The sequence below is a fragment of the Arachis duranensis genome, chromosome 10 (genome assembly GCF_000817695.3).
Source record: "Arachis duranensis cultivar V14167 chromosome 10, aradu.V14167.gnm2.J7QH, whole genome shotgun sequence".
In the NCBI taxonomy this organism is placed as follows: Eukaryota; Viridiplantae; Streptophyta; class Magnoliopsida; order Fabales; family Fabaceae; genus Arachis; species Arachis duranensis.
Genome location: NC_029781.3, coordinates 99,060,870 through 99,075,992, shown reverse-complemented (window position 1 = coordinate 99,075,992; position 15,123 = coordinate 99,060,870). Strand labels below are relative to the sequence as shown.

General features: G+C 35.2%; 3 protein-coding genes across 3 annotated transcripts; 2 read left to right on the top strand and 1 right to left on the bottom strand.

Moving 5' to 3' along the window:
• Positions 1-3,068: 3,068 nt before the first annotated feature.
• Positions 3,069-7,368, bottom strand: LOC107471214 (uncharacterized). Its single transcript, XM_016090661.3, has 5 exons — positions 6,918-7,368; positions 4,728-5,149; positions 4,262-4,341; positions 4,106-4,164; positions 3,069-3,761 (listed from the first exon to the last, which is right to left on the bottom strand). Exons 2-5 carry the CDS (start codon positions 5,007-5,009, stop codon positions 3,457-3,459), a joined length of 726 nt encoding a protein of 241 aa, XP_015946147.1. The 5' UTR covers positions 5,010-5,149; positions 6,918-7,368; the 3' UTR covers positions 3,069-3,456.
• A 1,391-nt stretch (positions 7,369-8,759) lies between these two features.
• On the top strand, positions 8,760-11,192 carry LOC107471247 (chloroplastic group IIB intron splicing facilitator CRS2-B, chloroplastic). The gene is made up of 9 exons (XM_016090700.3): positions 8,760-8,988; positions 9,324-9,549; positions 9,644-9,728; positions 9,852-9,919; positions 10,043-10,093; positions 10,183-10,256; positions 10,380-10,438; positions 10,532-10,608; positions 10,962-11,192. The coding sequence occupies exons 2-9, from the start codon at positions 9,331-9,333 to the stop codon at positions 11,076-11,078; spliced, it is 750 nt and encodes a 249-aa protein (XP_015946186.1). The 5' UTR covers positions 8,760-8,988; positions 9,324-9,330; the 3' UTR covers positions 11,079-11,192.
• Positions 11,193-12,397: 1,205 nt separating this feature from the next.
• On the top strand, positions 12,398-13,968 carry LOC107471235 (40S ribosomal protein S19-1). Its single transcript, XM_016090689.3, has 4 exons — positions 12,398-12,563; positions 13,172-13,262; positions 13,392-13,575; positions 13,682-13,968. Exons 1-4 carry the CDS (start codon positions 12,480-12,482, stop codon positions 13,752-13,754), a joined length of 432 nt encoding a protein of 143 aa, XP_015946175.1. The 5' UTR covers positions 12,398-12,479; the 3' UTR covers positions 13,755-13,968.
• Positions 13,969-15,123: the final 1,155 nt, after the last annotated feature.

Here is a 15,123-nt window from a genome sequence, read left to right as displayed (position 1 = left end):
TAGGATTGCACCAGGGATCATCCTTAAGTCCATACTTTTTCACATTAGTTTTAGAAGTACTCACAGAGCACATCCAAAAGCCTGTGCCATGGTGCATGCTTTTTGCCGATGATATCGTCCTTATGGGAGAGTCAAGGGAAGACCTAAATAAGAAGTTGGAGTTATGGAGAGAAGCTTTAGAAGTGTATGGTCTGCGCATAAGCCGTAGCAAGATGGAATATATGGAATGTAAGTTCAGTTTGAGAAGGAAAAACCCCAATATAGAGGTGAAGATCGGAGAAAACATCCTACGAAAAGTTAAAAGTTTTAAGTATCTTGGGTGCATCATACAGGATAATGGAGAGATTGAACAGGATGTAAATAATAGGTCCAAGCAGGTTGGTCAAAATGGCGGAGTGCATCTGGTTTTATATGCGACAAAAAAGTGTCTCTAAAACTTAAAGGTAAATTCTATCGCACCGCTATAAGACCGGCTATGCTGTATGGTACGGAGTGTTGGACGGTTAAAGGGGAGCACGAACATAAGCTGAGTGTGGCAGAGATGAAGATGTTGAGATGAATGAGTGGTCATACGTGATTGGATAAAATAAGGAATGAAGATATAAGGGAGAGAGTTGGAGTAGCATCCATTGTGGAAAAGATGGTTGAATCGCGTCTCACGTGGTTTGGACATGTGAGAAGAAGACCGATAGAACATCCAGTCAGGAAGGTGGATGAGATGGAAGATGGACAAAGGGCAAAAGGCAGAAGAAGACCTAAGAAGACCATCCATGAGGTGGTCAAACGAGATCTACATGTAAACGGTCTCTCTGTAGACCTGATACATGACAGAGCACAATGACGTCGTTTGATTCATGTAGCCGACCCCACTTAGTGGGACAAGGCTTTATTGTTGTTGTATTATACTTTTTAGTAAAATAGTTAACCATTAAAATGATTTTTTTATAATAATGAAATAATTAAACTTTTTTAGCAAAATAATCAACTTTTACACTAGAATAAACTTTTTATAACATCACAAATTACTGAAATCAGTCACACGATATTTTCATATTTGTATTCCTATTTTGATTATAAATGTGAATCCGATTTGAGTATATATATTATTTATAAAACTTAAAATATAAATTATAATATAAATATATAAAAGCCATTTTATATGTCTATAACTTTATATGATTTATGGTGTTTATATATATAGCATATTAGCATTTGTTTTGTCATACATGTTCATTAAAAAATGAATACGGTGGTATATGTTCATCCTTTGATTTATTAGACACAAATTTGTTATGAATACAATAGCACACAAAAGCACATAAAATATACGTTTTTAATATCTTTCTTTTAATCTAAGACACAAATTATAAGACACAAACTTTTTAATATTATCCCTTCTTTTTTTAATTTCAATTTTATCCTTTATCCCTTGCTCTTTCATCCATAGTTGTAAGAACTGAACTAGTGATCAAACCAACTAACTTACTGGTTCATTAGTTCAACCAATAAATTATTAGTTGAATCGATAAAACCGATTTTACATAAATAAAAATATAAAATAGTAAAAAACTTAAAACTAAAATTTAAAATATATATTTACTAACATTTTAATATGTAAATATTTAAAATATTCAATATTTATTTAAGTAATTATATAAATTCTAATAAAATAAATATATAAAATAATTAAATTATAAATAAATTATAATATAATATGAGTTTTTATATTATTATATGAACAAATATATATAACAAAAAAAAAATTGTTTCTAAGTTGCATTAGGTATTCAATATATAAAATTATTTACACACTTTGTAGTAAGAAGACAATTAGTTTGGTGGTAGAGTTATGTTTAGCGATACATAATAAGGGTGTTCGATTTATGGTTTGATTCAGTTTTCAGAAGAGACTTTCATTTTGCACGGCTCCTAAGTGATAAAAGAAAGAAGAACTCATTTTCTTTCTTTTTTTATTACCTTCCTCGCGTATGTATAAGACCGAATCCATTCGATTTAGAATTTTCAAAAGGATTACTATACTAATCCTTAACTTTTCGAGGAATCCTTCATCAGTGGTTGTGAATGACCGATTTTTCTCAATCTTTATGACTTGCTCATATTAATTTTTTGGTTCGATTTGGTTCGATTTTTTATTAAAACCAACCAAACCAAATCAAACCAATTAAAATCAGTTTGGTTTAGTTACATTCATTAAAAAGATTTCATGTTCTAATCATATACGAGGAACTAAAACCTTCTTAAGCTATTTTCAAATAAGTGATATTAATATAGAATACATAAAGGCCAAGACACTTGGTCTAGTAAAATGCTGCTGATTTGCAAGACAATTGGCCCCTATTTAGTGCTTTATTGTCATCAAAATGCAGTGAAGACTTGGATACTATTGTTGACTTCACATAACCGAAATGATTGGATAATATAAGTGACTTCAATTTTTTGGAAGATAAAGCATTGTTAGCTTGAATTCTTAAATGAAATGAAATGTTCTTGAACTCCAAATCATAAATAAGTTTTGAAAAAGGGAGTTCCAATCATGCTACAAGATTAGTTGTTAGTGAATTGAGACAAAATATCATAAGTGCTATTGTTATTACGGGACAGCATATTGGTGAGAAAGTTTTCATTCCTCGAATGAATTTAATCTCATCTGATCCAGTTTTAGAGAAGACAATTTCCTATTGAACTTTGTTTTTCCATGACCATTTATAAAAGTCAGGGGCAACCACTCTCTCATGCCGGTTTGTTTTTGTCAAAACATGTTTTCACTTATGGACAAGTATATGTTGCTATATCAAGAGTAAAATCCAAAGCCAGCCCTAAGATATTAATTTTAGACAAGAACAAAAATGCATGAGATAGTTCTAAAAATGTCATGTATCAAGAGGTTTTTGAGAAGATTTGGAATAACGTGATATGACAATGCAGTGATTTTCATGAAGATCATACTCTGAATGTAATGCAAAAGCTTTACTTTATTTTCCCTTGCTATTCATATTGTATTTTCTTAAATGTTATTTGTAGAATTAACAATCAAGAAAATAGATCAATGTTCATAAATAGTATTGATGTTTTTCTAGTTTCACAAATCCTTCATTATACTTTATTGGTAACTGGGTAAGTAATGTTTCAGCAAGCAAGAAAGAAACAAGACTACATTTGGGGATATATATAATTGAAAGTTAACTTCTAGTTCCTTCCTTGCACCAGAAGGAAACACATAAAAGTATTTGAATGCAAGATTTTAAGAAATAAAAAATGAAGAAATATCTCCTCTAACCTTTCCATGAGTCGTTTCCATTTTGTGTCTCCCTTCACCATAGGCTGCAGACAGACATCTCGATAAACAGGTTCATTTGCAACTTCAATGTCCTAGCTCCAATCAACCCTTCTTCTTTGCTTGTTGCAGCAATTTAGTATTTGTCCAATTAAAAGTGGTCACAGAATTGGCATGTTCAACGCTTGCAAGACATCCTTAAAATCAAAATCATGTGTTTCTTTGTTGAACCTCTCAACAAGTTTGTACCTCGCATCATTCAAATAGAAAGACTGAACAGTTTCTATTAGCCATTCTGCCTCAGAGTCGGTCAGCTTGCTGGTAAACACAACATCCCCACGGATAAGCACCAAGTCCTTGGCCTCAGCAAATTCTTTGTAAAAGGTCACAGTAAAGTAGGGGGCTGCTTGTGTTCCCCTGGCCTTGTAATCTTCAAGACCCGTAAAAAGAATGTGTGGCATCTGCACTGCAAGAAAAGAATGACTATGCATCTCAAGATCAAATTGGAAGAAGAGAAGCAAATAGAGACAACAAAACAAATAAGTTGTTTGCATCAACATAGCTGAACTGCATGGTATATTCAAGTTTTCATTAGCTATGAATAGATTGAGCTTATAGAATTTCTACTAGTAACGTAAATTTTTAGGATATACATAAGGGTCCAAGGTCAGTGTTTATCCTATGTATCAAAAGTCAAAACTGTTCAGACTCTCTTTTAAAAAATCATCAAAGATTTGCAACACAGTTTTGATTCACAAGTATTAATTAAATTTAGACTAAATGATAAGCGAGATAAAATTTTTATCAAACCTTGAACAAACATTGTCGTATAACCGCTTCCTCTCCACACAGGAATCACAAAATATCGGCTGCCAAGGATAAATAAAGCTGAGGTGAGAACATGAATACTGGAATGGTACAAATATCGTGATACATATCTTAATAATTAAAAAGAAAAAATAATACCATTCTGAAGCTCTATGCTCCAGCAGGTTATAAAGTTTTGCTTTCATGGATGCTCCAATATGACCTCTACCCAAGTGATACTGAAATAAAACAAGCCAAATCATATTATCATAAATAAATAAACAAAACTCTTCAAAGGAGACATAAATTGTTACACAACATAATAGCTTTATGATGAATTGCATTCCATGATTCCATCAAAGCTAAGAAAAACTAACTCAAGCTATTCAGCATATCACATTAGGCACAAGCAAAAGCATTTTTTTTTACCAAGTTCCACAAATTCTAGGGAAAAGAATAAGAAAGAAAAACTAATATAGTAAAAGCAAACAGCAAAGACAAAGAAGAGGACTTTGAGTTTAATCTGATCCTTATCTTAATGCATATAAGTCCATAAAGGAAAGAACAAAGAACTATTTGATGCATGCTAATTGAGTAATGAGTAGCCCGAAAATGAAAGACTTGCATCATCCCAAATAGAAGCAATATCATCAGGGTAGCGGTCCTTCAATCTTTCAACATCTACAATGGAATCCAAGGGCTTTGGCTGCAAAGGAGTGAACCCACTGGCGAACTTCGACATCCTGCAAAACCCAACCGAACCCCATTTCCGGAAATCTCCCAGAATCTCCGGCTGCTGCGATTTCTGGGTAGTTGCTGCAAAGAAAGGGCGTTTAAGCAGAAACGGGCTTCTGGCCTTGGACAAATTAACTATGGTCCTTGAGATTGTTGAAGATACCCTTTGCATTGTAGAATTCAGAAATGAGAAAAAGGAACAAATTTGACGATTGAATGAATCGGTGGCAGTGTTTTGTTTTCAGTGGTTAAGCTTGAAAAATTCTGTAGAAGACTGAAGAGGATTTGCATATCTCTGGATGCATCCTATACCTGCCATGATAAAAAAAAAAAAATCAAGAAAAGGATTCAGCACAAATTCAGCACAAAGTTTCAAATATTTGATCCAAGTGGAAACTGGTCCCATGTAGAATTTATCTGCTTCCCGCATGTAGAATAATGGGACTCATCAGTAACTGAAACTACATATCAACAAGCACCTTGTAAAATATATAACTATCTTTAAATTAAAACATTTCACCGGTCACTTTTAATTTGAAAATTAGGTGTATTTGGTATGAAAAAATTGATTTGTAAATTGGAAACCAGCGGTTTCTACCTACATATATATCTATATCTATATTCAGATATTATTATTGGCCTAATTAATTGTTTTCTTCCTTCAAACTCAGTAATATGCGTATGCTTGACGTGCGACACTCATATTTATCTTTCTTATTAGAAAACACTATAAACTTAGATAATTAAACAAGAACACAGAACAAATTTTCAAACAAAAATTATCAAACAGAACCACAAATTTTCAAAGTAGAGAACCACAAATTACCAAAGCTGCAAGAACAAAATAATCTCTGAACAGAACCAAAAACCCTAAACCAAAAATCATATAGCAAAATAAAAATAGAACCAATAATTATCAAACAGAACCATCAATCAGAAGCAATTTCCCTAAACAATGAACAACAAATAAAACAATGAACAGTGAACCAGCAATCAGAAGCAATTTCAGTAAACAATGAATAACAAATAACCAAGGTTCTGAAAACCGAACTGGTCATCAAACCGTTCTAGTGACTGGTTCATTGGTTTACTGGTCTAACCGGTTCAACCGTGGTTCAACCAAAATAACTGTTTTATAATAAAATAATAAATAGAATATAAATAAACAAAAATCAACTGTATTTAACTAAGATTAACAAAATTTTTAAACATAATTTTAACAAGATAAATTAACAGAGTTTTCAAACCAATTTTAACAAGTTCAGCACAATAATTAATAGAAAAAAAAGGCTAGCACTGTCAACTCTCCAATTGCTCAATAACCTCCTTTCCTTCCCAACACCTTCAAAATAATCTCTAACTCATCCCACAATAAGTTATATCAATTAGAAATTATCAAACCACATTCATTTTGTATGCAAAAATAGTTTTAACATGGAAAGCTTCATTGCAAGAATGCAAGAATGCAAGTCGGTGTGCAGGTCCTCGGACAGCAAATCAATACAAGCATTCAAGGAAAAGAAAGACAACACAGCAACAACACAACAAAGAATCAAAGGAACATTTAAAACACAGCAACAACACAACACCTACAGGAACATTTAAAACAAAGCAACAAAGAAAGAAATATCTAAGAATCAGCATTGCTGAGAACAATAACTTGAACGTGTATGCTCAAAGAATCAAAGGCTAAGCTTAACTGGGAAAGTGAAGAACACCTAAACGAAGGAAACTTCAATCACAGCTTAAACCAAAATTCACATTCCCTTTAAATTGAAGCAGCAAGCAACTTGATAACTAAAGCAAGGTTAACAAGGTTAAGTAGTGAACTAAATCAGCGTAATTTTAACAAAGATTAACTGAACTAAATCAACTAATTATTCAATGTTTCAATCCAAAACAAGAATCCAAAAAAAAAATCAATGTTCTAGCAGAATCTCAAAAAAAATCAATGTTCTAGCAGAATCTCAAAAAAAAAAATCATTGAATCAATGTTCTGAGCAAAGATAAAAAAAAAACAGAGAACGAAAATTTTTTAAAAAATGAAGCCATTGCCTTCGTGAGCTCGAGGAAGACGCACCAATTGTTGAACGAGGAAGACGCGCGGAGCCGCAGACGACCGGACGAAGACACGGTGGTGTCTGAGCGCAATGGACGGCGGCGTTGAGTGAGACCCTTGCGGCGGTGGGAGAGTATCCTAGGGTTTGTGTTTTGGGGGTGGGGGGCTGTATACCTGTATCTGAATGGGGAGGAGGAGGAGAAGTGGGGAACCTGCGCGACGGAGGCTTCCACGTTCGCACGGTGGCTGTGCGATGGAAGGGAAGGAAGGTTGCGATGGCTGCGGCGTGATGGAGGGGAAGTGAGGGAGCATGCGGTGGCTGTTCGAAGTTCCGACGGCGGTGGTAGCAGGCGGTGGCTGGACGGACGACCAGGAGCTCGATGAGAGGAGCCTGGACTAAGTGTGAGAGAGGCACTGAGGCAGAGGCGCGTTCTGGATCTGGGATTCCGGGGTCCCGACGATGGAGTTTGGGCAGGGCTAGTTAGTGTGCAGCACAATGAAACGACATGTTCCTTATTCAAAAAACCGGTCAGTTCACAGTTCGGTTTGACTGACCGATTTTCGACCGATTTAACGGTTCAATTGCAGTTTTTAAAATTGACGATTTTAACATTTATCTGAGTTTTTTACAGCAGTTTATGATTTAATCGGTTCGACCGGCCAGTCCGAATCAGTTTTCAAAACATTGCAAATAACACAATGAACAACAATTAGAGGCTGTTGAATAGAATAAAACAATGAATCAATAATTATTGAACAGAAATTAGTCAAATTACATACCTGACTCGGAGGTTCAGGTTCCGTATCTGACTTCAATCGGTGGCTGGGTGGCTTAATGCTGTGCTGTGCTGCGGTTGGCTAGATCGGTCTTGTTGGTGGCGCCTGGGGTGGTGCACTGTTGGCTGCTGGATGGTGCTGGGTGGTGTAGTGTCCACGATCGCGACTCCGCTAGCTGGGGCTGGGTGGTGCTATCCGCGAGGAGGTGCTGGGAGCTTGGAAGGAAAGGTTTAGCGGCGCTGCGAGGTGGTGGGAGGAAGGGCTTCGCCGGCGTTGAGAGGTGCTGCAAGAAGGTGGGTTCGCCGCCAGCCCTGGGTTTTGTCGAGTGAGACTAAGAGTGAGTGCAGAGAGCGAGAGTGAGAGGGTGAGAGTAGAGAGCGGCTATGGCTAGGTTTACGTTTGTGGGTAGGTGACTGGGTGGGGGGTTAGATTAGGTTAGGTTAGGTCACATTTGGAGTTGGGGGAGGGGGGTTTGTTTTTAGAATTTTGTATAATACCAATTCGATTCGGTTCAGTTGGAATTTTTATTGTCAGAATCTAAAAACAAATCGAACTGCAATAAAAACAGCAAAACATATTTTTCGGTTTTTTATCAATTTTTGGTTCGATTAATCGGTTTAGTTAACTATACTTAAGTGCACAAATCAACAATATTAAAACGTGTGGACAGTCTGATGATTTTTGGACTAACGAATATTTACGTTTATGAGAATAAAGAGTATATTTGGTCATTTTAAAAAATAAAAAATTTATTTAATGCGCATTAAAGATTTCAGGGACTATTTAGGCATTACATCCAATATTTTCTATTTTGTTATCAGTTTTTTTTATGTCAAGTGAATTTGACAACCTCCAATTCTAACTAGCACAACATATTCACACACACAACACTAAAATTTAAATTCGAATGCAGTATATTAAGAGATATATGATTAAACCAGTTGAACTAGGCCTCAGCGGCCTATTTTCTTTTTTCTTATCAGTTAAGAACAATATTTAAAATATTAGCCGAATTTATATATATTGAGGCCCAATTTGTGTTTGACCCAAAAGGCTAGTGGCAAAAAGGTAAGCCCATTACCTCAAAAACATATCGTTAAAAAATTAAACATCATCCTTTTATTATCTTCAAAAACTGTCCATTATCAAGCACCCACCACCACCAGTCTCCGGCGACGGCATTGGCGACGGCACCACCGACGGCTCAGGCAACAGCAGTTGACTCTCTGTTCTCCTCTGCCCTCTTCTTCCGCTCTGCTGCTGCCAACCTTCACAAGCCGTTCACCTCCGCCTCCTAGCTTCTTCTTCACACGCTGTAAGTGTTGCATGATTTTCCGCTGTTCTGCTTGCTATAAGAGTCTCCGTGATGCTGTGTGATGAGAGATTTTACGATTTTAAGGGTAGTTAATGTGTTTTCTTTTGAAGCTTGTCTGATTTTTTGTTCCTTTTATTTCCGAAGCAAAAAAAAATGCAATTTTTTGTGGTATCGTATGGCTTTCTTCTTTGTTTATTTACTATTCATAATTTGGTTCTAGGTTGAAGCTTACAATGATTTAGATCAGAGATAAGATAATTGAGTGCTGGTTTTTCTGAGTAACATGGGCACATACTGTTTCTTATTTATTGTGTATCCTTTCTTTGAATTTTCAGTATATCAATGTTGCATGCAGCATCACCTGCCCCTGGATTTTGTTTGAGCTGTCCCAGGAACCTTCATCGTCCTCGTGATTCGAGGGAGCCTTCGGTTAGAGCGAGGTCTCCGGTTTGCTGTTCGGTACCAGAGACAAAGAATGGAGCTACTAAAGTGGAGTATACTCCTTGGCTTGTTGTAGGCTTGGGTAACCCTGGAAGTAAATACCATGGAACTAGGCACAATGTAATTGGTTATTCACCACAAGTTTTTAGAAGTTCTTAAGAACAATAATCTTCTCTTTATGTGGTATGAATATTTTTTCCCTACTATCTGTTAGGTGGGATTTGAAGTAATCGATAGCATTTCTAGAGCAGAAGGGATTCGGATGAACACAATACAGTCTAAGGCATTGATTGGAATGGGTAAAAAATTACCCAGGAATGATTTTATTCTTATTAATATTTTCTCCCTCTTTTCCTCCTCCAAGTTTATTGGCTTCATTTATCTTGGTAATGAGTTTTCTTTTCTTCTGTGATCTTATACAGGTTCTATAGGAGATGTACCAATTTTGCTAGCAAAGCCTCAAACATACATGAACTTTAGTGGTGAATCGGTTAGTTTCATTTCATCACATAAATTGCTAGATTTTATACGATATACACATGTACACTTGGTGAAATTGGTAACGAATCAAGTAAACCATCTATAATTTTTCTTGCTTGTAATATTCCTAAAGGTTGGGCCTCTTGCTGCATATTATCAAGTACCCCTGCGTCATATTCTACTAGTATGTTTTTCTAACCTTACTTCTAGTTGAAAGTAGTCAGTGATGACAATGTACAAGTTCCTTAAAAGTTAGTGAGAATTTTTATGTAGGTTTATGATGAAATGAGCCTTCCAAATGGTGTTTTAAGGCTTCAACCTAAAGGCGGACATGGTTACCACAATGGGTAATTCTTGTTGAATTTTTTTGTTACATGGTTTATAAATTTGGGAAACTGTGTAATATTTGTGTTTATGTCCTGTTGTGATGGAACATAAATTCCTATATAACTGGTGTTAGATTGTTGCAGGTTGAAAAATGTCATGGGCCATTTGGATGGTTCCCGCGAGTTTCCTCGGCTTTCCTTAGGTTAGTTCCTTCCCACTTATCTCCTATCACTTGATGACTTGATATGGTGTCTAGTTTATTCATTAGTAGTATGTTTAATATTTCTGTTTATAGGAATCGGAAATCCTCCTGGAAATATGGATGTGAAAGCTTTTCTTCTGCAGAAGTTCAGTTCAGTGGAGCGAAAACAGGTTATACTTCCTGGCATTCAACCTAGCATCACTTGGTTTAGTTCTTTTATTGTTGCATTACAAGTTTCTGCTTATATTTGTAAATACTTTGCGCTTTCACTCATGTTATGATAGTTAATATATATTCTATAAGTTTGAGAACAGTTTAGAACTTATTTTGCTTATTGAACTTAATAGTAGTTAATAGACTATTGATGGATCCTAACAAATTTGGACAGATTTAACCTACAAAACGCAGTTCGAAGAGTAAAATCCTCGAATTTGTGTGATTATTTTATTACTTGTCCCAAATTATGTTCCTTTTTATTCCTTCCTTGATTGAATTTTGATGGAAATATATATTTTTTTGACAGATTGATACTTCATTGGAGCAAGGAGTTGAAGCAGTGAGGACCCTGGTGTTAAATGGGTTTAATAACCATGTGTACAGATTCAACTTAGGGCAAAAATACAAGTACCATAAGGTTTAATTTTCATAAATTGTAGAGATGAACAAATAATAGCAATGTAGTATTCTAAACTGAACAACCAATTTTGGGGAGAGATGAAATCCATGAAGCGTATGCTTGGTAGCAGTTTGATAAGTTCCCAGAATTTGTAGCTTGTAGTAAATAGGGCCGTTTCAATTAAATAGGGCCGTCAAATGGGCTAGCTCGGCTTATTTAGGTTTGGCCCGTTAAGTCCATGGATTAAATGGATTGGACTGTTTAAACCCACTTTATTCGTGGAGTATAATTTCAGTCCAGACCATTTATGGTCAAAACTCAATGGGTTAAACGAGTCAGTCCGTTTATCTTTTTATTTTATTTTTTGAAAAATATTTTGATAAAAAATATCACTTTTAGGTAAAAGACTATTAAAAAATAATATATTTTTAGTTGATAGGTTAGATTTTCTGGTCGAATCGAGAGAAATATCGATTAAAACTATTAAAACTATTACATTTTTAAAAAAATGTAAAAAAAAATAAACAGGCCACCCGTTTAGTTTGTGGGTTAGCCCGTTTAACCCGTCATTTTTTCGGATTAATCGGACTCAAGCTGTTTAGCTTGAAATTTAAACGGATTTAATTTTAGAGACAAAATTTGCTCATTTAAATGAATAAATGAATTGGATCTAAATGGATAAATGAATTGGATCATGGGTTTAGTCCATTTTAATGACCCTACAATTAAAAAGAGTTAATAGACACAGATGAGTGAAAAAACAAACAAATAAAACCCATAAATGAATAGAAACTAAATCATGCCTCCAATTTCATTATAAAGTTTTAAAACCTAGTATTTTTACCATGTGTTCATAAATCATTATCATCTCCCATCTTGTAGCAATAATTGGTAATAGTGATATTAATTAATTAAGTAGTAAATATAGAACCCAATGTAAACCACAGAACTTTGACTCTTTATTAATTGGTTTAATTGGTTGGTAACAGGTGCGTCATGCGTGCCAATTGGGAATAGATTTTATCAATTTTTTTTTAATTATTTGATAAAGTTTAATTTTTCACCTTATATTTTTTAAGTAGGATAAAAGAAACATATAAAAAAATTATTAAATAGTTAAACATCACATTTTACCAAACATTTGAAGAAAAAACTTGAGAGAATTTACTCCCGGTTAATATGCTAACACAAGAAAGAGATTTAAATATATGGGCTCAAAATTGATATTTTTGGATCTTGGTCAAGTTAAGCAGGCTTTATGAAAAGAATTAAAAAGCCCAAAGGCCCATACCCGAAAATAAAACCCTACTTTATGAGCGTCCATTTATAAACTACAAAGAAGGGAACACTCCAAAGTTGAAACCCTTGCGAAGTTGAGAACTCCGAAGTGAGATCAGCGTTGCTTGAGAAGGGTTCACTTCAGCCATGGCAACCGCAAGGACGGTCAAGGATGTTTCGCCTCACGAATTCGTCAAGGCCTATGCCTCTCACCTGAAGCGTTCTGGCAAGGTACGATCTTTCTTTTTTTTAATAAATAAATTCGTTCTCGTTCCCTTTTCTTAGGTTTTACATTGGTCAATTTCGTTTGTGTTGTTCGAAATTATATTTGGTAGCTGTCATTACGTTGAGTGAGTCTATTTTCTGATGAATGTTCTCAGATTCAAACCCTTGCTTTGGGTGTAATTTGGGGAGAAAAGTGTGGGTTTTTGGAACTCTATGTCATATTGATCGAGTATCAGTTTAATTCGTGTGGTAATAAATGGCTTTTATATTGAGGAGGATTGTAGCTTTTCATGTTTATTTTGCCTTTTTTGTTGTTTGTAATTCGATTGTAGTTGTAAGGCTGATTGGTTTGGTGTGAATTTTGATGTAATTCAAATAAATCTATATTAGATTATTGGTAGGTTAAAGTTTGCAATTTTATGTGATTGGCTTGGAATTTAATCAATTTACACTCTAGTCTCGGTGAATGCCTTTTCTTTTGCTCTTTAGATATTTTCGTATGTGTATTGTGTTTGTGCTTGCTGTGGCGCCTTGTTAATGCCTATCGATGCTTTTCTGTGTGTTTTGTTAAATGAAGTCGTATGTGTTAATTTAATTGCTGCATTGTTTAATAGATGGAGCTGCCTGAGTGGACAGATATTGTGAAGACTGCAAAGTTTAAGGAACTGGCTCCATATGATCCTGACTGGTATTATGTTAGATCTGGTGAGTTTACTCGTTTTAACAAAGTGGAGATTCCTTGTAATTGAGCGTGAATGCTAGCAGTGATAATTTATTCTGTTGTTAAATGTAAATATTTACCGTTAGACTGATGGAGATCAACCTTGGTTACAGCCTCCATGGCAAGAAAGATCTATTTGAGAGGTGGTCTTGGTGTTGGTGCGTTTAAGAGGATCTATGGTGGAAGTAAGAGAAATGGAAGCCGCCCCCCACATTTCTGCCGGAGTAGCGGCAGTATTGCCAGACACATTCTTAAACAATTGCAAAAGATGGGCATTATTGAGCAGGAGTTAAAAGGGTAGGTTTTGTTGAAATCTTATATGCCGAAAATAAATCAATGCTATTGTATTCATCATTGGTTCTTGTAAAGATAGTTTGACTTATTTGTGTTTTTTGCATTGCAGTGGTAGAAGAATCACTTCCAATGGCCGACGGGATCTTGATCAAGTTGCTGGTCGCATTGTTGTTGCCCCTTGAGTGGTGTGTTAATGAGAATTGATGATGCTTTGCATATCATATCATCTAGGGTTTAAGTTTTCTGAATAGTAGATGGCATCAACGCAAAATTAAGTATTGAACAGCCCAATTTTCTTAGATTTTCATATTTGTTTTTCTTTATATTTATTGTTGTTTTAGTTTGGAATTTGATCGCTAAGGTTTTGATTTAAATTAATACTTTATTTTCTAGTCATTTTGAAGGATATCGGACCAGTCTTGATTGATACTTTCCCTCTTGAAAACTAGCCTAATATTGCTTATTTATTTTTTGATAAAATATAATTAAGCACATTGTGTCCCAAACAGTACTGCATTGACATAATCACAAGTTCACAACCATTTACGAGTTTTTTGTTAATTACTAACATGTAGCAATGCGCATTGCGCGAGCCATTACTTCTGAGAGATTATTGCCTTTCTTTTTTGAGTTTTTGGTTGAAGAAACGGAGCCAAGCCCCAAATCAATTCTATACACCAGCTATAATGCATTTATGCTCAATGGGTAACTATGACCTCTAGGACAAGTGATAGTTGATACTTGATAGCTGTTCGGGTTGTTTAAATCTCATGTTTGGGTTTGATTTTTAGGTGTTTCTTGGCCAATTTTTTACCTTTTGAAAGTTAAACTCCGCAACCACAGATTAGGCGTTTACTTATGATGGATATTCAGAGATTTAGTTCCAACGATACAAAAATGAAAATATTGATCAATGGGTTTTCTTGTACTTATGTAGCAAGAAGGCTTTTTTTGGGTAATACAAAGGGGCCTAATCCCAAAGAAAACAAACACCAATAAATTGGAAAAGCTGGACAGTATGGAAATGGGAGTTCATTGCATATGAGGTGTTTATACTCAAAAGAGTTTTTTATCTTTCCTAGTTGCCCACGGTTTTTTCCAACCGGATAAGTTAAGGACTAATCCGTCGTGGATCGGAGCTTCATTTAAGGGTCTGTCGCTGGCCAATGGATTACTGCATACACAATGCGAGATTTGAACCCCTGACATTTTGCTTAGGTGGATGAGTGAGCTAACTACTTGTCCAATCCAAGTTGAGTAATTTGGGATTATTAAATCGAATAAACTTGATACCATTTAGGAGCAAATATGCTCAATTTGCTCAAATTTGCTTACCAAAAAGCATCGAGTTGATTTGAATTTGATTTGGTTGGATAACAAAATAGAATAAGCTTAATCTGATATGCCTACACGGCTACACCGATTACTTCAAATGGTGTTTTGTGGCGGGAGTGGCAGGTGCTTGCTATTTGAGCCGATTTGAAATCATCAAAAACAATCAAGACCTCCGAGGATAGGGAGCAACACCTTCCGGCACAGGCAACCAGCTAT

What these genes read in the sequence shown, in the direction of transcription:
- LOC107471247 (XM_016090700.3), top strand. Translation starts at nt 9,331, where the DNA reads ATGTTGCATGCAGCATCACCTGCCCCTGGATTTTGTTTGAGCTGTCCC. An exon ending in TAAGGCATTGATTGGAATGG is followed by an intron (nt 9,729 to 9,851) that starts GTAAAAAATTAC and finishes GATCTTATACAG; the next exon opens with GTTCTATAGGAGATGTACCA. An exon ending in TGAACTTTAGTGGTGAATCG is followed by an intron (nt 9,920 to 10,042) that starts GTTAGTTTCATT and finishes ATATTCCTAAAG; the next exon opens with GTTGGGCCTCTTGCTGCATA.
- LOC107471235 (XM_016090689.3), top strand. Translation starts at nt 12,480, where the DNA reads ATGGCAACCGCAAGGACGGTCAAGGATGTTTCGCCTCACGAATTCGTC. An exon ending in ACCTGAAGCGTTCTGGCAAG is followed by an intron (nt 12,564 to 13,171) that starts GTACGATCTTTC and finishes ATTGTTTAATAG; the next exon opens with ATGGAGCTGCCTGAGTGGAC. An exon ending in CTGGTATTATGTTAGATCTG is followed by an intron (nt 13,263 to 13,391) that starts GTGAGTTTACTC and finishes CCTTGGTTACAG; the next exon opens with CCTCCATGGCAAGAAAGATC.
- LOC107471214 (XM_016090661.3), bottom strand. Translation starts at nt 5,009, where the DNA reads ATGCAAAGGGTATCTTCAACAATCTCAAGGACCATAGTTAATTTGTCC. An exon ending in TTGCTTCTATTTGGGATGAT is followed by an intron (nt 4,342 to 4,727) that starts GCAAGTCTTTCA and finishes GTTTTATTTCAG; the next exon opens with TATCACTTGGGTAGAGGTCA. An exon ending in TACGACAATGTTTGTTCAAG is followed by an intron (nt 3,762 to 4,105) that starts GTTTGATAAAAA and finishes CTTTTCTTGCAG; the next exon opens with TGCAGATGCCACACATTCTT.